This window comes from Bos indicus x Bos taurus, chromosome 8 (assembly GCF_003369695.1).
Source record: "Bos indicus x Bos taurus breed Angus x Brahman F1 hybrid chromosome 8, Bos_hybrid_MaternalHap_v2.0, whole genome shotgun sequence".
Lineage (NCBI taxonomy): Eukaryota > Metazoa > Chordata > Mammalia > Artiodactyla > Bovidae > Bos > Bos indicus x Bos taurus.
The window spans coordinates 29,081,406-29,109,042 of record NC_040083.1 but is presented as its reverse complement, the minus strand read 5'-3'; the positions used below and the strand labels follow the sequence as shown (position 1 = coordinate 29,109,042).

General features: G+C 40.2%; 1 protein-coding gene across 5 annotated transcripts in view; it reads right to left on the bottom strand.

The window, feature by feature from the left end:
* FREM1 (FRAS1 related extracellular matrix 1) overlaps positions 1-27,637 on the bottom strand; it is a 179,586-nt gene that overhangs the window by 94,353 nt on the left and 57,596 nt on the right. For all 5 annotated transcript variants that reach the window (XM_027549211.1, XM_027549207.1, XM_027549209.1 and 2 more), the window contains 6 exons: positions 26,388-26,519; positions 22,798-23,142; positions 15,795-15,937; positions 5,549-5,745; positions 4,741-4,831; positions 3,075-3,242 (listed from right to left, as the gene is read on the bottom strand). In XM_027549211.1, coding sequence (XP_027405012.1) covers positions 3,075-3,242; positions 4,741-4,831; positions 5,549-5,745; positions 15,795-15,937; positions 22,798-23,142; positions 26,388-26,519 — 1,076 coding nt within the window. The remainder of the gene's footprint in view (positions 1-3,074; positions 3,243-4,740; positions 4,832-5,548; positions 5,746-15,794; positions 15,938-22,797; positions 23,143-26,387; positions 26,520-27,637) is intronic.

Genomic DNA, 27,637 nt, shown 5'->3' with positions numbered 1-27,637 from the left:
CAAAACATAAAGTAAGTGCCTTTTCTCCCTACAACCACGCACTCCCACCTTTCCCAAGAGTCTTATTCTCATTTGCCACACCTATATTTTCACTGATTGTAGGAGAAAGAAATCGGAGAAGGCAATGGCACCCCACTCCAGTACTCTTGCCTGGAAAATCCCATGGATGGAGGAGCCTGGTAGGCTCCAGTCCATGGGGTCGCTAAGAGTCAGGCACAACTGAGTGACTTCACTTTCACTTTTCACTTTCATGCATTGGAGAAGGAAATGGCAACCCACTCCAGTGTTCTTGCCTGGAGAATCCCAGGGATGGGGGAGCCTGGTGGGCTGCCGTCTATGGGGTCGCACAGAATCAGACACGACTGAAGCGACAGAAGCAGCAGCAGCAGCAGGAGAAAGAAATAAAGGGAGCTCACATTTAAAGAGGATTATTATCACTGAAACATGGTTCATGTGTGCCAGCCTAGTTTTGTCCTGAGTTACACCAATTAAGATCCCAAGATGCTAAATTTCAAGGAATATACTTTGCCTCATTCAGTGATTTTTAAATACATATGGTTTTAGAACAACTTTAGAAGACTAAAAGCATAAGGCTAACTTACTCTCACTTTTTCATCATTCACCTTCCAGTCCCTTCCTTAACCCAGTGTTTAGGTTTTTGGAACTTCAGGTCAGTATGGCATCAAGATTCTCTCATGGTTTCACTCAACCTAGCGGTCTGTGGATTTTTAACATCAGGGAACAGCTCCCACGACTATTTTCAAGGAGGAGACTCATTTAATTTGACTTTTATTTTATTATTCTCAGTTACTGTGGTACTATTTCATTTGTCTCATACACTGTAGAAAAAATACAGAAGCCCCTATGCCTCTTGAGTCCCAAGTCCTCATAACAATTCCATTTACCTTCAAATGACAGAGGTAACTATTCACTTCACTCTTTCTGTTGGTTTCCCCCCTCCTCCCAACGGATCATCTTTCTCTAGCAAGAGGTTTGGATATTTTACATAAAAAAACAACTTCTCTGTGATTGTTCTGGAAAACACAGTAGCTTCTTTGGATGCTGTGCTATTTCAGTGCATGCGTTTCATACACAGAAAAGGATGATCTGAATAATGTCTAATCAAATTCACAGACATTCAAAACTGTATTTTCAACATGGAACATGATCTGGTCCCCAGCAGGGAAGGAGACAAAGAATCCAGTTTAGATTATTTCGTGTGACCTCTTGGGGGGCCATCTTCTACCAAAACTTGCAAGCTCAGAGGCCTGAGGGGTCAGGCCGGTGAGGTAAATGAGTGTCCTGAGCTGGATGGATACTTTGGTGACTGGGGAACATGCCCTGTCCAGCTGCTGCAGAGTAGGGGTGGGGTAAGCTACAGAAGTCAGAAATCCAGAAACAAACACAGAATGATTTTATCGAGATAATTCACACACCATACAATTTACCCCTTGAAGGTGTAAAAGACAATGTCTTTTAGTATTTTCACATATTCAAAGTTATGTAACCATTATTATCAAGTTTAGAATATTTTTCACACACAAAAACAAATACCCTGTCTTTATTAGCAATTACTCCCTATTTCCCCACAATCCTTCCCGCTCCCACCCTCCCATCTCCCCACCTTCTCCTATGCTGTGCTGTGTCTCTGCCCATGGGATTCTCCAGGCAAGAATGGTAGAGTGGGTTGTCATGCCCTCCTCCAGGGAATCTTCCCAACCCAGGGATCAAACACAGGTCTCCCAAATTATAGGCAGATTTTTCACCATCTGAGCCACCAGGAAAACCCAAGAATACTGGAGTGGGTAGCCTATTCCTTCTCCAGGGGAACTTACCAACCCAGGAATCGAGCCAGGGTCTCTTGCGTTACAGGTGGATTCTTTACCAGCTGAGCTACCTGGAAAGCCCCCATGCAGTCCTAAGCAACCACTAATCTACTTTGTTTTCCTATAGACTTGCCTATCCTGGATCTTTCATATAAATGGATTTGTACAATATGTGGTCTTCTGTGACTGGGTATTTATCTTGGAAATAATGTTTTCCAAGTTCAACCAATTGGTAGCACATATTAGTACTTTATTCCTTTACGTTGAGGATTGATATTCCAGTGTATGGATTGCCACATTTCATCTATCCATTCAGCAGCTAACAGAAATTTGGGCAATTCATTATTTTCAAGTATCATTTAGACTCATCAGAACAGTTGTGCAGGTTGGATAAGTGCCTCAGTCCCTCAGCATGAGACTTCTGCCCCACAACTTCGGGCAGGTGCAGAGATGATGGGGAGAGCACAGGAAAGGGAGCATCCAGGCTTTCCTGGTTTCATTTCAGGTGGGGGCCTGAGAAGGTGGCCTCTCTCCTTAGGGATGTGACATGGGTGGGTTCTAGTCCCTGGTGGTTCCTAACGAATGGGTAATCACACTTTGTCTTTCCACTTATGAGGGAAGAAAAACAATCCTAGGAATAGCCACACTCATTAACCCTAGCACTCTGATGGGGCGGGGGCAGGTGAGGAACAAACTCTCATGATGAATCCTAGCCCTGAAGATAGAATGTGCAAGGTAGCATCGCCTTTGTGGTCTGGTTTTAATGAGAGACCCAACAAACATGAGGGAGTGGAACAGGATAGGATGCAAGGGTCCATCTTAATTCATTTTGGAAAATTAAAGCGCTTATTTAGATGACAGAGCAGCATAGCTAGTCTGTGGGGAGAGCAAATAAGCCTCTCTGGTTGCTAAGAGACTCCTAATTTAATCTCCTTCCCCTGATCAACACGTGAAACTCAGTATAAAGGAAAGGGGATGAAAGAGATTTTAATAAAACTTTGAAAATCATGCCAAATGATTTTCATGCCAAATAAAGCAACTGGAAAATCTCACCTTTTAGATAGAAAGTCCCATAGGAGGTGAACAACTCCCCTCCCCACGCTTGTATTCCCTACACTGTAGTTGGAAAATAGAAAAGTCCTTGGAAACAGCCTAAAGAGAAGTGAGCATTTCGAGTAAGTCTTTAAAAATCTTTTTCTCCTTAGGTCCTCCCTCCTCTTCATCCTTCATATCAACCACGATATCTACCTTTGGGGCCTGATTGTCCACCGGAAGAATCGTGATGTTAAAGCAGATCCCATATAGCGTCCCACCGTGCTGGTTACTGACGGAAAAGGCAAACTGGACGTGTCTTGGATGCGGACCTACATCTTGCATGGGTGGCATGTAGGCCACTTTCATATGGTTCACAGCGTGCTGCAAAGCAAATCAAGACAGACATGTGGGTACCAACTGCCAGGATCAGAGACATTTAAAGACCTGGGGCTAAGAGACCCATCGGGTTAACTTAATATGGAACATTGCAAACACTCCCATCATCAATACAAAGCTCTATCTTACAAATCACGTTTTCTAAAAATGGGAGGAAAAAGAACAAAGAAATTAAGAAACTATGGCAAGGGCTTAAAGTCAGCCAACTCTATAAAAGACAGGAACCTTGAATTCCAGCCCTATTCCACCATGAAGGAGCTGTGTGATATTGATCAAGCTATTTAAACTTCTGAGGCCCACGCACCCTGGAGCCCGAGCTCCACAAAAGAAGCCACTGCAATGAGAAGCCTATGCACCCCAAGTAGAGAGCAGCCCCTGCTCACCACAAATAGAGAAAAGCCTGTGCAGCCACGAAGTTCCAGCACAGCCAAGAGTAAATAATTAAATAAATAAAGTTATGAGGCCCCTGTTTCCTTATCTATAAAATAAATAAGGTAATAAAATAATAGAACTCATCATGAGGGTTGGCATATTCATTTCCCACTTCTAACTACCATGGGGTCACAAAGAGTTAGACATGATTTAGAGACTGAACAAAAACTGCAGTGAGATTCAACATATTGAACCTTAAACCTTAAACATATTGAATCTTGAACCTGAGGCGTAGCTGCTGCCTAAGCACTCATTATTACTGTCACCCCACTCAGGTCTTCAGAATATAGAATCATAGGAGTAGGGAGAAGGTTAAGGAAGGATTTTGGAAAGCAGTATGTTATGGGTTGAATTATGTCCCCCATACAATTAGTTAAGATAAGGCTGTACTGGAATAAAGTGGCCCTTAATCCTACATAACTTGTGTCCTCATAAGAAGAGACAAGGGAGAAGACAGCCACGGGGTGACAGAAGCAGAGAGTGGAGTGATCATCTACAAGCCAAGGAATGTAAGATTCCCAGCAAACCACTAGTTGCTGGGAAGAGAAAAGGGAAGACACTCCCACCCCACCCATGAACAAGGTTTTGGAGGATGGTATCCCTGCTGACACCCTGACTTCAGACTTCTCGCCTCCAGAACTGTAAGACTATACATCTCAGTCCTTTAAAGCCACCTAGTCTGTGGTCTTTGCCATAGCAGCCCTAGGAAACTAACATGTAGGTTATTAGATGAACTGAAATTGATAGAATGAAAACATATGCATCAGGTCCCTATATCAGAGCCCTAAACCAGGAACCTAAGTTGATGCAAAAGGCTTTATTGAATTATAATGAGATTTTATTATACAAACATATTCAACTGGATCAAGCATTTTCAAATACATGTCACTTGCTTAATGGGAATGTGCAAGCAGAAAGAATATAGACATCAGGTATTTGTTGCTTGTGACGGATGTCAAAGGCCAAAATCCTCAAGAAAAATGCTAGGAGCACCAGACCTTCTCAGAGGACACTTTCCTGTGTTTGTCAACATTTGAGCATAGCATCATACCTGAGTGAAATACTTTAACCCTGGAGCTGCAGGAGTCTTGGTTAGCCTTGGTATGCTGTCCACCATGAACAATTTCCCAGCATCTAAGTGTCTAAAGAAAAATACAAGAGAACACATCAGCTAATTTTCCAGGTAAAAATTAAGTCACACATTAGCCTGCAGCCACATTTTCTAAAGCTAAAAGTGCTCATGTCAGAAGAAATCAAATGTTCCATCTTTATATTCTCTCTTTATATCAGGGGCAGGGACTTAAGACTTACTAGCCTTAAGTCTAGTATCATGAATGCCATTCTCATCCTAACTATAAAAAGTATGTACAAAATTTCTGCTCTGACATGATGAAAGGGAATCTAACTACAATGAAATGCTGTTAGATACTCATCCTAAAAACATTTACTCACTATCATTTAGTACATAATTAAAGCCTAAGGTATATTCATGGCACTTTCTGGATTGGAATCATAGAATATGACCATTTTTGTAGCCTGAGATATCTAAAAATAAAGCTATGAAGACTCAGTAAATTGTACCTAAAAGAAAAAAGCATTCTCTTTAGAAAAAGGGATTAAAGACTGTTTTCAGCCTACTTAAGCTAAAGACACTACAAGTTGCAGGCCATTTACCTATTAACACAGCCTTTGAAGAAGGCAGAGACAAGTTTGAGATTAGAATTAATGCTGAACTGAATATAAGTTCATGTCTGACTAACAAAGCAAGTGAACTAAAGACTACACAGTGACACTTTCAACTCAATCCTAGAACACAACTTTCAACTAATAACCCAAGTGATGACTTTTCATAGAGATACCTGCGGCTGGAGGAGAAAAATGGAGGAGTGGTTATTGTATAGAGCAGCTCCCTGTCTTGTGATTCTGTATCTATAAAATGTAGATGTTTCTTAGTGATGTAGGCCACCTCCGTTTCCTTGACAACTAAATGCCGAGAAACTCCAGGAGCCTCTTTTGGAAGCTGGTCATTTACTGGAGTGACATGGATTGTCACCACCTGGAGAGAAATTATCTGTATCATTAATTTGAAATACCAAAAGGACACCAGAAAAAAGACACTCCACTATCATCCGATCAACTGTGATTTTCAAAAATTTTATAATACACTTCCAGTGAAAAAGTTCAGGAGCTATTAAGAGCATGAGCTAAAAATGGATCATTCTCCATCCATGTTTCACTGTATCTTAAGAATACAATTATCACAATTACATTTAATGCAGTCCTGAGTACTATCAAATGGGCATACAATGCACAAAATACATTCCTGGTTTTATTTTTTGTTGTTGCTGTTCAGCCACTGTCTTTTCTAACTCTTTGTGACCCCAATGACTATAGCATGCCAGGCTCCTCTATCCTCCACTGTCTCCAGGAATTTGCTCAGATTCATGTCCACTGAGTCTGTGATGCCATCTAACCATCTCATCCTATGCCACCCTCTTTTCCTTTTGCCTTCAGTCTTTCCCAGAATCAGGGTCTTTTCCAATGAGTCAGTTCTTATCAGGTGGCCAAAGTAGTGGGCCTTCAACTTCAGTAACAGACCTTCCAATAAATATTCAGGGTTGATGTCCTTTAGGATTCACTGGTTTGATCTCCTTGCAGACCAAGGGACTCTCAAGAGTCTCCTCCAGCACCACAGTTTGAAAGCATCAGGTTTTACTTTTACATCTCTCTTTACCAACAGCCTGCTCTTTCTCTTCCTCCTTCCACTCTGTCATAATTCCTTGAAACCTTGACATAACTTTTGGTTCCTCTTTTTCTACCCACACAGAACACATCACTAAGTCCTAGAGTTTGTATTTAGAAATTTCTCGAAACAGTAACCACATCCTCCTCCCCAGCTGTCAGCCGCACTATTCCTGATCTTGCTCCAGCTTGCATAATTTCTTCCTTGTATCATCGTAACAGCTTTCCATCAGCCCTAATTTCAATAACGAATCTTGACTTTCCATACCTCTAGTCTTATCTTTAAAAAAACACAAGCAAAATCAGGTTATTCACGTCCTTAAAGATCTAAAAAAAGATACAAATGAAGTTATCTACAAAACAGAAATAGACCCACAGACATATAAAACAAATATGTGGTTACCAAAGGGGAAAGGCGAGGGAGGGATAAATTAGGAGGCTGGGATGAACATATATACACTACTATATGTAAAATAGATAACCACCAAGAACCTACTGTATAGCACCGGGAACTATTCTCAGTAGTTTTTAATCTATCCAGGAAAAGAATCTGAAAAAGAATACATGTTGTGCTCAGTCATATCTGACTGTGTGTGACCCTATGGACTATAGCCTGCCAGACTCCCCTGTCCACAGGTTTCTCCCAGCAAGGATACTGGAGTGGTTTGCCATTTCCTCCACGAAGGGGTCTTCCCAACCCAGGGACTGAACCCACGTCTCCTGTATCTTATGCATGGGCAGGTGGATTCTTTACCCCTGAGCCACCTGGGAAGCCCCTGAAAAAGAATATATATACATAAATATGTGTAACTGAATCACTTGCTGTATACCTGAAATTAAAACAACACTTTAACTATACTTCAGTAAAAAAATTTTAAAACAAGAAAGTAAAAAGGAAATCTTAAACAACCACCCAGGAAGGATAGAATTACTCAAACTCCCTAGCATGGTATTCAAGACCCTTCACAGTTTGGACACACTTTTTAACTTTGTCTTCTGCTACCTTTTAACATTAATCTAGCACCCTGCTTGCACAAAGCAGACCCAGTCCTGGTTCCCAGACACACCTCTATGCTCTGGACCATGCTGTTTCTTCACCCTGGAATGCTCTTCTCCTGTTTTCTCTAGCAACTCGATTCTTTCGTACTCTTGAAGGTTCTTCTTGAAATGTTTTCCAGTTTCTCAGTTGGATTTCATTTTCTCAAATTTTCATTATCCCTTGACAAACACTATAATTTCATTGTCTTGCATTATTAGTTTGTAGTTTACAAGTGGTCTCTCCTAGACTGTAAGTTCCACAAGAGGAGGATCACAGTATAGTCCACATGGAATGTGCCAGTGCATGGACAGTCCTGAGTATTCCACTTGGTAATTACTATCTTGAACAAGTCATTCAACTTTTTTGATTGTCCATTTTCTTATCTATAAATTAGGCATAATATCAGCTCCACCACATCTAGCATGGTATTTTGTAGGTAGGAGGCACTTTATCACGTTTTCTCACTGAATGAGTCTACATGTCCTGTTTGTGATGTTACGAGTTTTATCAAACATTCACAGCTTTAGATCTTGCAAGGAGGGCAAGGAGATTTTGCCAAACAGTTTTTATCATCACTTTTTTTCTTTTTTTAGAATAATCCATGCCTGGTTGGAAGAAAGCAATTACTCTCCCTCGAAACGGAACATTTGCTTGGCATCATGAAAGCCTTACGCATGAAAGCATTAATATTCGTCTCCTGGTTTTGATTATTTAATATTGTCACTGAAACACAGATCAGCAATGCCAATTTTTTCTAAGAAAGTGGTGTTCACAAGAACCAATTTGAAAATGAAGAGAATTCCTTTTTAAAATTAACATACAAAGCAAAAATTAAAACATAGTTTAAGCTTTTGCTATAATATAAAAAAGACTGGAACATCAGCTCAGCCACCTACAAGCTTTTGCTGCCTGGGGCAAATCATTTAACCCCTTTGAGGCTCAGTTTTTCTGTCTGCCCATTGGGAATAATAAGAATGGCTACTACAATGAAGTGTTGTTAGGATCAAACAAGATATCTGACATCACAGAAAGTACCTGATGATAGGTGCTCAATAAATCAATTCCCTATCTCCATTCTTCATCACTTTTAGAAAAGCATATAGCATATTTCTTTGAGCCCCTTTTTTTTGGGGTGGGGGGGAAGGCAAGAATACTGGAGTGAGTTGCCATCCCCTTCTCCAGGAGATCTTCTCAACCCAGGGATTGCATCCAGGTCTCCTGCAAACACTTTACCGTCTGAGCCACCAGGGAAGTCAGAGAAGTCAGCTTCCCTGGTGGCTCAGATGGTAAAGCGTCTGCCTGCAATGAGGGAGACCTGGGTTCAATCCCCGGGTTGGGAAGATCTCCTGGAGAAGGAAATGGCAACCCACTCCAGTATTCTTGCCTGGAGAATCCCAGGGATGGAGGAGCCTGGTAGGCTACAGTCCATGGGGTCGCAAAGAGTCGGACACGACTGAGCCACTTCACTTCACTTCATAGCATATTTACTACTCCATTATGAAGTACTTCAATAATTAAAAACTAAACCCAGTTATCAAAATAATGGCACACAATGACAGTCATTTCTCTAGTTTCCTGGAATCTATGTCATAATTTTTTTTTTTCCAATTACAGTTTTTTGCTAATCTACAAAGTTCAGAAATTCTCTATGGGACCTCCCAGTCATGGTGTGGATCAGTGAGGCTCCACATAATTGAAAAACTGGATTTAATAAGGAAACAATACTTATTGTGCATTCAAAGAGACCATTTTCTATGCAAATTTATTCTCTAGTGTGCTCTTTGTACAAAAAGAATGTACAAGCAATGCTTTTTTATACCCCGGTAGTAATTCTTGGTGGGCCCATTTTTCAACATGCTTTATGATTGCCTAAGTTGATGTATCTTTACATATTTATGCATGTCCAAATAATTACTGTCTGTGTGTATTCTGTGGGTGAGAAAAAATCCAATTTTAACAAACTCCATAGAGAAATACACTGTTCTCATTCTTACTGAAATCTGGTTGTAAAAAAGACCTAATTAAATAGCCATTCCCACACAGTGGAAAACTAGAGTCCATACCGGTCACTGGGCTCTTGCCTGCTGCCTTCCTCACATGCCTCCAGTCTACTTAAGGCCACAAGCACCCACAGACAGACTGGTGGGAAATCAGAACATAAAGAAATAAATCAGTATATAAAATGACAGTGACTAACCTTGACCCTCAGAATACACGTCACAATATGACACTCCACCAGCTAGTATCTACCTTTCTTGTGGACCTGGATTTTTGATCCCTTCTCTGCTCTGAGGTTTGATTCCTATCTGATTCCTTCTTCTTCATCTTCCTTTGAGATTGTGTGTGTGCAAGCTAAGTTACCTCAGTCGTGTCTGACTCCTTGCGAACCTATGGACTATAGCCCTCCAGGCTCCTCTGTCCATGGGATTCTCTAGGCAAGAATACTGGAGGAGGATGCCACACCCTCCCCTCCAGGGGATGTTCCTGACCCAGGAATCAAATCTGCATCTCTATGTCTCCTGTATTGGTAGGTAAGTCTTTACCACTAGCACCACCTGGGAAGCCGATCCTTTGAGATTTTCAATGCAATTTTTCATCCACAATAATTATCACTTCGGTTCAATTCAATTCACTCACTCAGTTGTGTCTGACTCTTTGTGACCGCATGGACTGTAGAAGGCCAGGCTTCACTATACATCACCAACCCCCAGAGCTTGCTCAAACTCATGTCCATTGTGTCAGTGATGCCATCCAACCATCTAATCCTCTGTTGTCCCCTTCTTCTCCTGCCTTCAATCTTTCCCAGCATCAGGGTCTTTCCAAATGAGTTATTTCTTTGCATCAGAAGGCCATGGTATTGGAGTTTCAGCATCAGTCCTTCCAATGAATATTCAGGACTGATTTCCTTTAGGATTGACTGGTTAGATCTCATTGCTGTCCAAGGGACTCTCAAGAGTCTTCTCCAACACCAGTTCAAAAGCATCAATTCTTGGGCACTCAGTTTCTTTATAGTCCAACTCTCACATCTATACATAACTACTGGAAAAATCATAGCTTTGTCAGCAAAGTAATACCTGTGCTTTTTGATATGCTCTCTAGGTTGGTGATAGCTTTTCTTCCAAGGACAAAGTATCTTCTAATGTCATGGCTGCAGTCACCATCTGCAGTGATTTTGGAGCCCCATAAAATAAAGTCTGTCCCTGTTTCCATTGTTTCCCCATCTATTTGCCATGGAGTGATGAGACCAGATGCCCCGATCTTAGTTTTTTGAATGTTGAGTTTTAAGCCAACTTTTTCACCTTCCTCTTTCACTTTCGTTAAGAGGCTCTTTAGTTCTTCTTCGTTTTCTGCCATAAGGGCAGTGTCATCTGTGTATCTGAGGTTATTGATATTCCTCCCAGCAATCTTGATTCCAGCAGACCTGGGTCACAGAGCGTGTGGCATAAGCCTCTTGGAGGAGGTCACCATTAACCCCACCGTAGAGCCACCGAGCAGACGACCCACAACAGCAGAACAATTATACCAAATAAATTCTGGCACTGGAATTATATCCAATGCTAGTTTTGTGCACTCCACTCTCCAATCTGACTTCTGATAAATGCCCATCCCAGCTGCCTGTTCTCTCCACTGGTCACATTACGTTTCCTTCCTCCCACTTCACACACAGGCCTTTGTGGCATCTGCTTCCTTTCTTTCAGTTTCTTAGTTCTCTTTCTTCTATTCTTATGTTCGGCTCTCTATTTTACTGCTAACATTATGCTCTCCTAGACTAAGACCTCAAGTGTAAGCTTTATAAAGCTCTCTACTGAGAAGAATAAAGAAGAAAATATTTTCCTTTTATGGTCTGCTTTATTGAGGACTACTCTACATACAATGAACTGCATTCAATTTAAGTCTATAATCTGATGAGTTTTGACAATCACATATACCTGTGAAGACACCACCGCAATTAAGATACATAATAACTCCTATGGATTTGCTCTTTTTCTTGGTTGGTTGGTTGGTTTGATGGTATTTCATTGTATAGATATACCATAGTCTTTTAAACCAGTCTTCTGCTGATGAGTATTTTGGATACTGATACAAGCAACTCTACACTTAATAATCTAAGAAAATATTTTTCACAAGCAAATTGAGTAAGTGAGGCTTTATTTGGCAACAGTCATTATAACCAAGATGGAAAGAGAGAGGGGCTCCCGGCTAACACTTTGTTGATGGGTAGGTAGATTGCTCAGTAGGACTATCCACATGGGAAGGATGAGAGGAGGTAAGGGGCATCTCCGCTTACGCAACTTCCTCCCTGCTTTGACCAGAAATTTACATGAGAAAATCTTTGGTCCCTGCCCCTTTGAAAGGAAGAATTCTAACAGTATGGCTGAAAAAATCCAGGGCTTGAGTTTAATCTTCAGTGACCCAGGAACCTTCTGATCACAAAAGTTCCAATCAAGTAACCATTTCATCTGGTCTTGTAGTTGAACAGCTGAAAGTTACATTTTGTTGAATATTGGAAATACATTTTTATCTATTGGACATGACTAGATACTTGTACAAATTGGAAGATGCAATCATCAAACAGACCAGGTAATTATTTGCATTCCTTAAGAATCAGAGTTTCAGTGATGATATAATTATAACATAGAAACTCTTACCAGCACACACATATACAAAATAATTGTTTTGTTTTTATACACCACGCTAATTCCTGAAAACATTGAAAACTAAAGCTTTACACTTATTACCTCCCTATCTCACTTCTTCCCCAGTCCCTGCCAAATGGTTGGGTCTTCTTATTTCCTCCCAGTTTCATTACAAGTTGAAAGAATCAGTTAGTTTTAAAATCAACATACAATTCTTGGGGTTCTACTCTGAGGCAGGTACCAAGATCTTAAGACACAGAGATAAATATATCAGAATCCCTGTCATTAATGAGCTCACCATTGATCCAATAAAATAAGTAATGGCCTCACGTTATAGTAACTTGGTATCAGATCATGTAAAAGGACCAGATAGCCAAACCTGGGAAAATGGGAATAAGAGGATCAGAGAAGGATTCCTGGAGCAGATGATGTTATAGCTGAGAGCTGGTCCATATCTAGAGAAGCTAAAACTGCTAAAGACCAGAAGAGGGAGAGTTGGGGAAAACAAACCAACAAGCAAACAACTAGATGAATCCTACTCAACATATTGCTTCTGTATCAATGAATTTGTTTTTGTTGTTTAGCCACTTAGCTATGTTCCACTCTTTGTGACCCCATGGACTGCAGCCCACTAGACTCCTCTGTCCATGGGATTTCCCAAACAAGAACACTGGGGTGGGTTATCATTTCCTTCTCCAGGGGATCTTCCTGACCCAGGGATCAAACCCATGTCTCCTGCATTGGCAGGCAGATTCTTTACTACCGGCTACCAGGGAAATCCATCCAAATTTTATTTGTCCTCAAATAATTTTCCTCAAAGGATGTGGTTAATTGCTTCTATTCTTAAGAGACCATGTGAGAGATTCAGAGAATAATTTTGAATTCTAGTTCAAAAAAGATGAAGGTTGAAACAAAAGCAATGACAGTGGGGTGGGGTAAGTAGAGATCATTCAGTTCGATTCAGTTCAGTTGCTCAGTCATGTCCGACTCTTTGCGACCCCATGAATCGCAGCACACCAGGCCTCCCTGTCCATCACCAACTCCCTGAGTTCACTCAAACTCATGTCCATTGAGTCGGTGATGCCATCCAGCCATCTCATCCTCTGTCATCCCCTTCTCCTCCTGCCCCCAATCCCTCCCAGCATCAGAGTCTTTTCCAATGAGTCAACTCTTCGCATGAGGTGGCCAAAGTACTGGAGTTTCAGCTTCAGCATCAGTCCTTCCAATGAACACCCAGGACTGATCGCCTTCAGAATGGACTGGTTGGATCTCCTTGCAGTCCAAGGGACTCTCAAGAGTCTTCTCCAACACCACAGTTCAAAAGCATCAATTCTTCGGTGCTCAGCTTTCTTCACAGACCAACTCTCAAAACCATACAAGTAGAGATAGATGAGAGAAATTTCTCAAGTAAATTTAGTAATACTAGCTGACTGATTAGTTATACAGATAACTCAACAGAAAGAGGGTAGGGGTGACCACAGAAATTCCAGTTACAGTGGCTTTGCACAGCTTTAGTGAAATAGGCTAAAGGTCTTGTGAACATGTTGAGTTTAAAATAAATGTAGAGATGTCAGGTAGAGATGTAGGTACACAAGTCTAAGCTGGAGGATATTTAGGAGTCAGAAAGTTGGTGGTACATGAAAACAGCAAAATTCTTTTTCTCCCCATTTCTCTCTTTCTCCCTCCCTCCCTCCTCATGCCTTATTTTTCTTTCTCTCTTTTTCCAACCCTTCCCTTCTTTCTTTTCTCCCTCCCCACTCAACATACATTAAGAAGATAAATAAAAGCAGAGAAAAATATGATATGATTTTCTTAGAAGCACAACCATAATGGGGAATAAACATGACTGGATCTATAGAATTTAATCTGACTCATTTGTCAAGATTTACAAATAATTTTATTTCAGTACAATTTTCATGACTGTGGTCTTTACTAGAGAAAACTGACATCTATATTTGTGAGTATGAAAAATATGATCTGTAAAATATACAATAGCCAAAAAGTAAAAAGTAGTCCTGAATTTCCTATTTTCAAAAAGGCCTATAGTTTGCTAAAAGTGATATGGTGTGCTAGTCAGAAACATAGCACAGTGGAATGGATATAACAGAAGATGCAGAAATAAATCCTACCAATAGTTTTCATTTTGGACTATCAGATCAAGTAAGATTTCAAGAAAAAAGGAATCAATAAGTGGCACAGTTATATACATTGATGAAAAGAGGAGTCTGTTCTATGAAAAGGAATTTTTTTTTAGTCAATAAGCAGATGAATTGAGAATTTCCTCATTCATTTTTCCATTACTTCTTTTAGCAAGAAGCATCTACCTTCTTCAGTTTCTGAGCCATCCATATCATTCCTCCTGATCATCCCCTTTTGTTACCTTTATCCTGGCAGACAGATAAATAACGCAATCATCTACGTATTGGCTAATGTCAATGACGGTGACACTATGAGATGATATTATATAACCAATAGGGATCGGGTTCAAAATTTGCTTAGACCCCTACATATGCTAACTTCTAAAATAAGAGGTATAAAAGGCCTGCAAAAAGAACTGTATACAGTGTGTGTCAGTTATTTTCAGAAGACATTTGTCCATCCCTACCACCAACTGCCCTCTCCTCACAAGAAATCTACCCCTTTATAGCTGTCCAGACCCTTCTTTTTCTGTAATTTCTGTAGGATGATGGCTCCTTAAGCCTATTTTTATATTCTGTATATTTAAATAAAATCCTTGAGTGTTAATAAAACTCTTAGTACTTCAAAAGCAACAATAAATAAAAGCAAATATATTCACTGAGTACTTACTAGGTGCCAGAAGGTTTGCATACTCATATGTATTACATCATAAGTAAGTTGTTTTATCTGTTTTACAGATAAGGAAACTGAGGCACAGGTCAGTTAATGCCAAGAACAGGAGAAAAAGACAGTCTAACTACAAAGCCTATATTTTAACCACTACACATAAAATAAAGCAGTGGTTTTTCTTTCTTTTTTTTTTTTTGAGTGTTATGAAGCAAGCAAATCTCATAAGATACTCTTCATATGGGAGGGGGGTTCAGGATGGGGAACATGTGTACACCCGTGGCAGATTCATGTCAATGTATGGCAAAACCAATACAATATTATAAAGTAATTAGCCTCCAGTTGAAATAAATAAATTTATATTAAAAAAAAATTTTTTTTAAAGATACTCTTCATAAAAGGGTCCCATAGTTAACTAACTTTGGAAACACAGCATACATGGAAATTTACATAATCCACTTCAGTATTTTTGGGCTTCCCTTGTGGCTCAGCTGGTAAAGAATCCACCTGTAATGAGGTAGACATGGGTTTGATGCCTGGGTTGGGAAGATCCCATGGAGAAGAGAACAGCTACCCACTCCAGTATTCTGGCCTGAAGAATTCCATGGACTGTATAGTCCATGGGGTTGCAAAGAGTAGGACATGACTGAGTGACTTTCACTTTCTCACAAGTTTGAACAATGTGAACATAAGCTGTTCACGTAAGTTTGGGGGAAAGTAAATATTAAAAAGCAGTTATGTTGCAAGGAAATTGACTTAATTTTGCTTCTTCCATTGCTCCTCAAACTTTGGAATCTGTTTTCACAGAGTTCCTAATAACATCTTCCAGAACTGATATCTGTGGACAAGATTTTGAGAAAGTGTCCAGAGATGGACTCTTACCTGTGGCACTGAGAGATTTGGAGGTTCGTGGCTGTCCCACAGGACAAATTCAAATGAATCTTCAAAGATTTCTCCACCAAAGTGACGATAGTAAATAATACCATTGAATAGATCCCTCTGAATGAAGCCAGGGACTGGATAGCCTATGGAGTCCACAAAATACCACATAATTTTGTAACCATCTGCCAGGTGTTGGGGTAAAATAATTTTGGATTTATCTACAAGTTTTTTCTGCCTAGTATGTTGCATGTACCCAAGGAATATTTTTTTAAGTATAGCTGATTTACAATATTGTGTTAGCTTCAGGTATATAGCAAAGTAATTCATTTTTTTCCAGATTCTTTTCTGTTATAGATTATTAGAAGATACTGAATATAGTTCCCTGTGCTATACAGTAAATCCTTTTTGCTTATCAATTTTGTGTATAGTAGTTTGTTTGAGGAATCATTATTAAATGCTCTTATCAAAGCAGGAGGAGAAGGAGGTGACAGCTTAGACGATTAGATGGCATCACTGACTCAATGGACTTTAGTTTGAATGAATTCTGGGAGATAGTGAAAGAAGGGAAGCCTGATGTGCTGCAGGTCATGGGGTCAGTCTCAAAGAGTCAGACACAACTTAGTGACTGAACAACAAAAATCAAAGCTTATAAGTAATAAAGCATAAAAATTAAAGTTACTACTTCTGCCTTAGTATATAGAAAAATTAGCATCAGAAAAATATTTTCAAGAAACAGTCTTAAAGTCAGCCAAGATGGCAGAGGAGAGAAAGACCCTGAGCTCACTTCCTCTCATGGGCATACCAAAATTACAACTATCTTCAGAACACCCGTCAGTAAAAAAGTCCAGAACATAAACAGAGGAGATCTTCTACAATTAAAGTTATAAAGAAGAAACCACAATAAGGTTGGTAGAAGGAGTAAAATCACAATATGGTCAAGTTTCATACCCCAGGGTGGACAATACACACACAGGAGAATAATTACAAGTGCAGAGTTTCTCTCAAAGGACTAAGAGCTCTAAGTCTAAGCCCAGGGATCTTGCACTTGGGAAGATGAGTCTCCAGGGCATTTGACTTTGAGGACCTATAGGGTTATTTTTGATAGTCCCAGACAGCTGGGAGAAAAGAGTGTGTGCCTGCGTGCTCAGTCATGACTGACTCTTTGTAAACCCCTGGACTGTAGCCTGCCAGGCTCCTCTGTCCATGGGATTCTCCAGGCAAAACTACTGGAGTGGGTTGCCGTTTCCTCTTCCAGGGGATCTTCCTGACCCATGATCTGTGGGTCTCCTACATCTCCTGCATTGGCAGGCAGATTCTTTACCATTGCACCATCTGGGACATGGAGGAAATACAGATGTAACTCTTAAAAGGCACACCAAGAATCTCACATGCCTCAGGACACAGGGAAGAAGCAGTAATTTGACAGAAGTCTAGGCCAGAAATTAAGACACTTGCTCCTTGGAAGAAAAGCTATGAAAAATCTAGACAGCATATTAAAAAGCAGAGACATGACTTTGCTGACAAAGGTCCATCTAGTCAAAGCTATGGTTTTTCCAGTAGTCATGTATGGATGTTGAGAGTTGGACCATGAAGAAAGCTGAGTGCCAAAGAACTGATGCTTTTGAACTGTGGTGCTAGAGAAGACTCTTGAGAGTCCCTTGGACTGCAAGGAGATCAAACCACTCCATCCTAAAGGAAATCAGTCCTGCATATTCACTGGAAGGACTGATGTTGAAGCTGAAACTCCAATACTTTGGCCATGTGATGCAAAGAGCAAACTCACTGGAAAAGACCCTGATCCTGGGAAAGAATAAAGGCAGAAGGAGAAGAGGATGGCAGAGGATGAGATGGGTGGATGGCATCACTGGCTTGATGAACAAGTTTGAGCAAGCTCTGGGAGTTGGTGATAGATAGGGAACCCTGGCGTGCTACAGTCCATGGGGTCACAAAGAGTTGGACACGACTGAGAGATTGAACTGAACTGAACTGGATTGAACTGAACTGGACTGAACTTGACTATGCTGGACTGGACTGAACTGGACTGGACTGAACTGAAGTGGACTGAACTGGGTCAGAACCACTTGCTTGTCAAGGAGAACCTTCTGGAGAGACAGGAGGTAACCACTGTGGGGACACAGATACTGGCAGCAGTCATTTTTGGGAACCTGTTCTACCACACAGACACTGGCTCTAGCAAGCACCATTGTAGAATCCTCCCTCTAGCTTATTAGGGCTAAAACCAAGCCCCAATCCGGCCCACAGGCCTGGGGGCTCCAGTGCTGGGATGCCTCAGGCCAAGCAACTAACTGGGTAGGGACACAACCTCACTCAGGCTGTCTTAAGACCTCCTGAGCCAACAGTTGCCTCTGGACACAGCTCTTCCCACCAGAGAGTGCAGGACCCAGCACCAGCCATCTCTGGGTAGACACCAACTCCAGAATAGCCTGGACCCCAGACCCACTCTCCAGGGAGCCTACTCTAGCCTCTGAACTAGCTGTATCCACCAGTGGACAGGTAATAACTGCATAAAACCACAGATATGCAGCCTGCAAACACATCCTGACCAACTGGACCATGGTCCTGTCCACTAGCAAACCAACACAAGCTTCAGGATTCCCCAGACCCTGCATTCAATAGCATCAGGAAGTAGTCCCATGCACCAGGGATGCAAAACCAGCTCTAGGACCCCTAGGTCCTGTAACTAGACTCGAGTATTGGACTCTGCCTGCCAGTGGGCCACACTAGCCCTAGGACCTGGTTCTACCCACCATTGGGTGGTAACAGCCCCAGAGTCTCCTGGATCTTGACCCAACCCAACAATAAGCCAGCACTCATGCCACCTTGTGACCCGGTCCCACCAACCAGTAGCCAGCAACCTCCACACAACGCAGGGCCTGGCAACCAACTGGACAGGGGATAAACCAAGCATATAAGACTGTCTACATAGTCAGCCCAGCACAGTAGGAAGACACACACATCCCCTAGAGCATATCACTCGGGTGATGAGATGGGGATGTGTTGCTAGGACACATATGATGTCTCCTACAAAGGGCTGCTTCTCCAAAGTCAGAAAGCATAACTAACCTACCAGACACATAAAAATAAAGACAGCAATCTAGGTAAAAGGATGCAACAAAGGAACGTGTTTCAAACAAATAAGATAAAACCCCATAAGAATAACTAACCAAAGTAGAGATAGGCAATCTACCTGAGAAAGAGTTCAAGGTAGTGATTATAAAGATGATCAAAGAACCCAAGAGAAAAATGGATGCACAAAGTGAGAAATTTTTTTTTAATGAAAAGTTAAAAAATATGAAGGACATCCAGACAGAGATGAAGAATACAATAACTGAAGTGAAAAATATCCTAGAAGGAATCAAGAGTAGACTAAATGATACAGAGGAACTGATCAGCATGCTGGAAGACAGAGTAGTAGAAATCACTGCTGCTAAATAGACAAAAGAAAGAAGAATGAAAAGAAATGAGGACGGTTTGAGAGACCTCTGGGACAACATCAACCACCCTAATATTCACATTATAGGAGTTGCAGAAGGAGAAGAGAGAGAGAACCTATCAACATATTTGAAGACATAAGTCAAAAACTTCCCTAACCTGGTAAAGAAAACAGCTGTCTAAGTTTAGGGAGTACAGGGAGTCCTATACAGGATTCACTCAAAGAGGAACACACCAAGACACATTATAATTATAATGGCAAAATTAAATATAAAGACAATATTAAAAGCAGCAAGGGAAAAGCAACAAATAATTTATAAAGGAACCCCACATAAAGCTATCAGGTGAATTTCAACAAAAATTCTGCAGGCAAAAAGAGAGTAGCACAATATATTTAAAGTGATGAAAAAGAAAAACCTACAACCAAGAATATTCTACCCAGCAAGACTCTTGTTCAGATTTGATGGAGAACAAAGTTAATAAGTCATTCACACACAAAGATATGAGGAAGATTAAAAACCAAAAGTGGTAAAATCATCTATATCCACAATAAGCAGTTAAGGGATTCATAAAACAATTAGATGTAATATATGACATCAAAAGGGCTCCCCTGGTGGCTTAGCAGTAAAGAATCTGCTTGCCAACACAAGAGACACAGGTCCAATCCCTGGGTCTCCTCTGGAGAAGGAAATGGAAACCCACTCCATTATTCTTGCCTTGGAAATCCTATGGACAGAGGAGTCCATGGGGTTGCAAGGGCTGGACACAACTTAGCAACTAAACCCACCACCACCATGACATCGAAAGCAGTGAGGAGAGAAGAGTACAGAGTTATTAAAATGTATCTGAAATTAAGACACCGATGAAAGAAACTGAAGACAACACAAACAGAGGAAAAGATATACCTTGTTCATGTACTGGAAGAATTAAAATTGTTAAAGTGACCATATTACTCAAGGCAATCTACAGATTCAATGTAATCCCTATCAATATATCAAGGGCATTTTTCACATAACTAGAACAAATAATTGTATAATTTGTATGGAAACACCAAACCCCAGATTGTCAAAGCAATCTTGAGAAAGAAGAACAGAGCTGGAGGAGACACACAATGACTTCAGACTGTACTACAAAGCTACAGTAATCAAAACAGTATGACACTGGCACACAGCAGACACACAGATCAATGGAACAAAATAGAGAGCCCAGAGATAAACCCACGCACTTATACGCAATTAATCTACAACAAAGGAGGCAACACTATACAGTAGAGAAAAGACAGTCTCTTCAATAAGTGGTGCTGGGAAAACTGGACAGTTACATGTAAAACAATGAAATTAGGCCATTCTCTAACACCGTATGGCTTTCCTGGTGGCTCAGATGGTAAAGAGTCTTCCTGCAGTGCAGGAGAACCAGGTTTGATCCCTGGGTCAGGAAGATCTCCCAGAGAATTCTTGCCTGGAAAATCCCATGGACAGAGGAGTCTGGCAGGCTACAGTTCATGGGGTCACAAAGAATTGGACACATCTGTGCTTTGAACTAATACCATAGACAAAAATAAGCTCAAAATGGACTATAGATCTAAATGTAAGACCTGAAACCATAAAACCCCTGGAAGAAAAATAAGGCAGAACACTCTTTGACATAAACTATACTGAGGTTTTTTTTTTTTGGATCTGTCTCCTAAAGCAAAAATAAACAAATGGGACCTAGTTCAACTTAAAAGTACAGTGAAAGAAACTATCACCACAACAAAAAAACAAGATTTGGGAGAATGGCATTGAAACATGTAAAATATCATGTATGAAACGAGATGCCAGTCCAGGTTCGATGCACGATACTGGATGCTTGGGGCTAGTGCACTGGGACGACCCAGAGGGATGGTATGGGGAGGGAGGAGGGAGGAGGGTTCAGGATGGGGAACACATGTATACCTGTGGTGGATTCATTTTGATATTTGGCAAAACTAATACAATTATGTAAAGTTTAAAAATAAAATAAAATTGAATTGCAAAAAAAAAACAAAAACAAAAAACCAACAATCTCCTGAATGGGAGAAAATATTTGCAAATAATATGACAAATAAGGGATTAAAATCCAAAATACACAAACAGCTCATATAACTCAACTGCAAAGTAACAAAAACCCAATTAAAAATGGCAGAAGACTGGAATAGACATTTTCCCACAAAAGACTTACAGATTGCCAACAAGCATATGAAAAGATGCTCAATACCACTAATCATCAAAGAAATGCAAATGAGATATCATTTCACACCTGTCAGAATGGCCATCACAACTAAGAAATGGCTAACACAAATAAGAAATGCTGGCAAGAATGTGGAGAAAAGGAAATCTTGTACACCATTGGTAGGATATAAATTGATATAGCTACTGTGGTAAGCAGTATGAAAGTTTCTTAAAAAACTAGACATAGAATTTACCATATATCCCAGCAACTCCACTCCTAGATATATACTTGAAAAAAATGAAAACACTAATTTGAAAAGATATGTGCACTCCAATGTATACTGCAGCACTATTTACAATTGCCTCGATATGGAAGCAACCCAAGTGGACATTAATAAATGAATGGACAAAGAAGATGCGCCATTCACACACACAAACACACATAGTGGAATACGACTCAGCTGTTAAAAAGAATGAAATTATGCCACTTAAAACAACATAGATGAACGTGAAAGGTATTATGATAAATGAAATGTCAACCAGAGAAAGACATGACAAATGAAATGTCAACCAGAGAAAGACAAATACTATATGATATCACTTACATGTGGAATCTAAAAAGTAAAACAAACTAGTGAATGTAACAAAAAAAGAAAGAGACCCACAGATATAGAGAACAAATGAGTGACTACCTGTGCAGAGAGTGAAGGGAGAGGGGCAATATAGGGTATGGGATTAAGAGGGACTAACTGCTATGTCAACTACTATGCATAAAATAAATCAGCTTCAAAATACATTATACAACACAGGGAATAGAACCATATCTTATAATAACAATAAATGGAGTATAACATTCAAAAATTGTAGATCACTATGCTGTACACTTAAAACTTATATAATATTGTACATCAGCTATACCAATCTTTAAATAATCTATTAAAAATAAAATCAAATAAGCTTAAAAGACAAATAGTCTTAGGTAAAACTGCTTGACGCCTATTTTGTCAAGCTCCTTACCTATCTACTTCAAAAAGTAGTTGTGAAATTATTCTAACAAAATGTAAATAAAAGTTATTCATGAAAGTTTTTATGAATAATCTAGAATAGGTCAAAATATCTCTTCAACCTTATTTGTCCTATCACCTTGCATTTCAGACTTAATATTTCATAGTGTAACGGTTACCTTGAGGCCCAGTTCTGGAACTTTCTAGATTCCAGATGGATAGATCAACTTAACCTAAGTCTCAGTCTTCCCATCTGTGAAATGGGAATAATAATAATAATAGAATCTTACCCCATAAACTTGATGTCTCTCTTAGCACAAATTCTGACACAAATGATTTTAACTGCCCAACACTCACCTATCAGTCCTGGTGCTGGTTTCTTCATGATCTCTCCAGCTTGTGGGGGTTTCGTGATATTAAAGAAGATGTAGTCATCACTGGAGTCCATGTCTGAAGCTCTCAGCATGGAACCCTGGATTAGTATGGTCTGCCCCTCCTCCAGTTCAATCACAACATTTGTTATGAGAAATGGCGGACTGTCATCTTTGGGCAAGATGTTGATGGGAAACTTATGTTGGATGCTGTGCTGGCTGTCAAATATCCTGAAGACCACAAAGTCTTTGGTGGAGTCACTGTCATCATGATGATATCGAACGACTCCAGCCTGAAGGTCAGCCACGGTGAAGAGAAACCCCTTCCCCCCTGATGGAAAGAACAGAGATGAGGCAGAATGAGAAATATATGGAGGCAGCAGTTTAGTAAAAGCAGCACTACAGGAGCGGGTGTGAAATGGAAAGTAGGGCAGCCAATACTTTCCTCACCTGGAAAAAACCATAGATTGCTTAGTGGGCTCTGGGGCTCCAAAGACCCAGTTTTGAATACTAGCTAGTTGTAACACTTATTAGCAGGGTGGGCTTAGGCAAGGTATTTAATTTATTTGAGACCCATATATAAAACAGAGATAATAATACCTACCTAACATTCCCCCTTAAGAATGAGAGAGCTCAAACATTGTGTATCTACAATAAGTATTAATTGTTCTTCAATTCATTGTTATCAGCCGACAGCACTTCTTAGAGTAGTGGCTTCAAACTAGCAACATCAGCACCATTTGGGATGTCATTATAAATGCAAGTTCTCAGGCCCTACCCCAGACCTACTGAATCAGAAATTCTGCTACTGGAACTCAGCAATTCATGTTTTATCAAGCCCTCCAGGAGTCTAATGTGTGCTGATGTTTGTGAATCACTGGCTTAATGACCAAGAGCTTGAGTTGTGGTGGCAAATGGCTTGAGTTCACATGCCAGCTCAGCCACTTTCTAGACCTTAGACAAGTCAATTTCTCTTAGTCTCAAGTTCTAATTTGCAAAGTAAGAATAATAGTACCTTGCTTCATAAAGTGGATGTGCGATAAAGTATGTAGAATGCTTTGCACAATTGGGCACAAAGTAAATGCTTAACAAATCTTTGTACTATTTTCTGCCTCCTCTGAGCCAGAATATCATTATGGGGTATGACTCTCCGCTTCATTTCTATAATATTGATAAACATTGCTTCACTCTGCACAAACTACTAATATTTCAATTCTTTCTGCAGATGGCCCATAGCTTTTCCCACTCCAGATGGTTTTGTAGATTAAACATGAGTATAGTGAACACTACAGGTTACTTGCCCATCAGCCACTTTCTCCTCCTTCTCAGTACCAGAATCCTAGTCTCATTTGGAATGGCGACATAACCATTTAAAAATACTCAGGTTCCCAGACTCTGTTGCACCTAGGGGATAGTATGTAACTAGGTAAGAGATATAACTAGACTTCATTTCTTCAGGCTCCTGGGAAAAGTTGTTAAACAGAGCAAGCTTGGGTGGCATAGCTTTTTTTTATTCTTCTTTTTCTTTGCTCCTTCTCCTAATGCTCATTAGAAACCTAGATGTGTAGGTACCATTCTGTGACCACTGACAGGGCAGAAAAGAGCTGCTGGCATCATAAATACAGAATATCCACCTCTATGTAACTTGTCACAAGAAGAAAGCAACTCTTGAGGTTAAAGTTGCTATAGTTGGAGTTTTCTTACATGCAACTGAATACCCATCCTAATTTATACATCCAGCTTGAGCTAAGATCCCATTGTCCTAGGATTAGGCAAAAGAATTTATCATTTTTATTTCTATTTCATTTTTTTCAGAATTCCTAATCACATATAGTGGTAAACAAGAGTTCTCTTTCTGCTTTACAAATAGGTAAACTAAGATGATAACAATTAATTCCTCTGAGCTCATTACAAGGAATAGACTATATTACTATTAACTATGGATATTTTTATTAGGGCCATTACTTTGTTAACTACCACCCTTATAATTATAAAACCATTTCTTTTAAACTAAGGTAGCTGCTACTAATAACATAAGAGCATAATTACTACTAAAGTATTAACAACATGTTTTTCTGTTTTTCACTGCATTTCTCTGAACCAGAGAATTGAAAAGGACATATTTTGTCTTTCAGTTCAGTTCAGTTCAGTTGCTCAGTAGTGTCCGACTCTTTGCGACCCCATGAACTGCAGCACGCCAGACCTCCCTGTCTATCACCAAATCCGGGAGTTCACTCAGACTCAGGTCCATCGAGTCAGTGATGCCATCCAGCCATCTCATCCTCTGTCATCCCCTTCTCCTCCCGCCCCCAATCCCTCCCAGCATCAGACTCTTTTCCAATGAGTCAACTCTTTGCATAAGGTGGCCAAAGTACTGGAGTTTCAGCTTTAGCATCATTCCTTCCAAAGAAATCCCAGGGCTGATCTCCTTCAGAATGGACTGGTTGGATCTCCTTGCAGTCCAAGGGACTCTCAAGAGTTTTCTCCAACACCACAGTTCAAAAGCATCAATTCTTCAGCACTCAGCCTTCTTCACAGTCCAACTCTCACATCCATACATGACCACAGGAAAAACCATAGCCTTGACTAGACGGACCTTTGTTGGCAGAGTAATGTCTCTGCTTTTGAATATGCTATCTAGGTTGGTCATAACTTTCCTTCCAAGGAGTAAGCATCTTTTAATTTCATGGCTGCAGTCACCATCTGCAGTGATTTTGGAGCCCAGAAAAATAAAGTCTGACACTGTTTCCACTGTTTCCCCATCCATTTCCCATGAAGTGATGGGACCAGATGCCATGATCTTCGTTTTCTGAATGTTGAGCTTTAAGCCAACTTTTTCACTCTCCACTTTCACTTTCATCAAGAGGCTTTTGAGTTCCTCTTCACTTTCTTCCATAAGGGTGGTGTCATCTGCATATCTGAGGTTATTGATATTTCTCCCAGCAATCTTGATTCCAGCTTGTGTTTCTTCCAGTCCAGCATTTCTCATGATGTACTCTGCATATAAGTTACATAAGCAGGGTGACAATATCCAGCCTTGACGTACTCCTTTTCCTATTTGGAACCAGTCTGTTGTTCCATGTCCAGTTTGAGCTGTTGCTTCCTGACCTGCATACAGATTTCTCAAGAGGCAGGTCACGTGGTCTGGTATTCCCATCTCTTGAAGAATTTTCCACAGTTTATTGTGATCCACACAGTCAAAGGCTTTGGCATAGTCAATAAAGCAGAAATAGATGTTTTTCTGGAACTCTCTTGCTTTTTCCATGATCCAGCGGGTGTTGGCATTTAAACTGGGCTAAAATCATCAGTTAAGGAGTATATTTAGAAGGGTTCAAAAAGCAAATCTGAGATTTAAATAATGGCTCAAACATAAAATATCATTCGTAAATGGTTACCCATTGATTTGAGCATCTACTACAAAAGTCAATGGTTTCAAAATCTCTGGACCTAGGGAATATGATAATTCATTGAGAAATGGAGCCCAAGAAATACCATATATATCCTGTTAAATATGATTTGCTTTTGGAGAAAATAATTGTTGGGTTTGATTCTAAGTTACAAAGTTTGTTCCTTCACCTCTCACAGTAAGCCGTCCATGCTGCAGGCCATCCACAGTGACTACCTGGACAGCATGAATGTCATCATTGTCCACAATCTGAAACTGTTCCCATGTGATGGCCCTAGACTGTCCCTCCAGGAGATTCAGACCTACAAGAGAAAACAAACAAACAGACAAAAATGTCCTGGAAAGTTCTACAGCATGCCAAGATGACTACTTTAAGACAAGAGTAATAAATTACCACTCACAAAACTAGGTAAAAATTGTATCTTCAAAAGCTTCTCAAGAAAACTGTAATTTAGCTTTTAAATAACATTTTTCCTATTAGTAATATTAACTCTAACCTGATGACTGGTTCCTTATGATCTATCCTTTAGAAGCACAATGGTGCCAAAAATAAATACTAGAAAGAAATAACAGATGTTACGTTCACAGCGGTCTCTAGTTCAAAAATGTACACCAAGAATTTTTCAAAGGCTGTGTTCACATATTTTAAGTGGGCAAGAGTTAGAAGCGCTTTCACACATGAATTCTAAGAGCATAAGTAGCCCACAGGATAGAGTATTAAAGTGGTTAAATATTCATTAAATGTACAAATACAGAGCTACTGTGCTAGGGGAGTGTTTAATGGTGTTAGACAGGAAAAGTCTAACACTTTGTAATGAAGGTTGCGTTTTAGTCTAAACACTAATAAGGAAGGGACTTTTGTAACTAAAGGAATTTAACAATAAAAGCTTCTCCTTGGACCCAGCATGCTGAAGGGAATCTGGGGAGAAAGGGAAGTGCTGCTCAGAGCCAAGAAGACAGAATCCAGACTAACACTGTGGTTAGAGACAGGGAGCTGTAGTACCATCACCCAATCCCATTACCCAGTAGAGCTGGAGGGTCAACAGACTGAAGAGAATCTTGAAAGGGGGCAAAGCCTTTCAAAGAAATAAGTGTCTTTATGAATTATGGATTTCTCATGGTGTAAGCCCAGTAGTGGGATTGCTGGGTCATATGGTAGTTTTATTTCTAGTTTTTTAAGGAATCTCCATACTATTCTCCATAGTGGCTATATCCATTTTCCTTAAAGTTTACTGCAGCACAATTTACAATAGCTAGGACATGGAAGCAACCAAAATGCTCATCAACCAGTAAATGGATAAAGAAGTTGTGGTGCATATAGTCAATGGAATATTACTCAGCCGTAAAAAGGAACGAATTAGAGTCAGTTGAACTGAGGAAGGTGAACCTAGAGCCTGTTATACAGAGTGAAGTAAGTCAG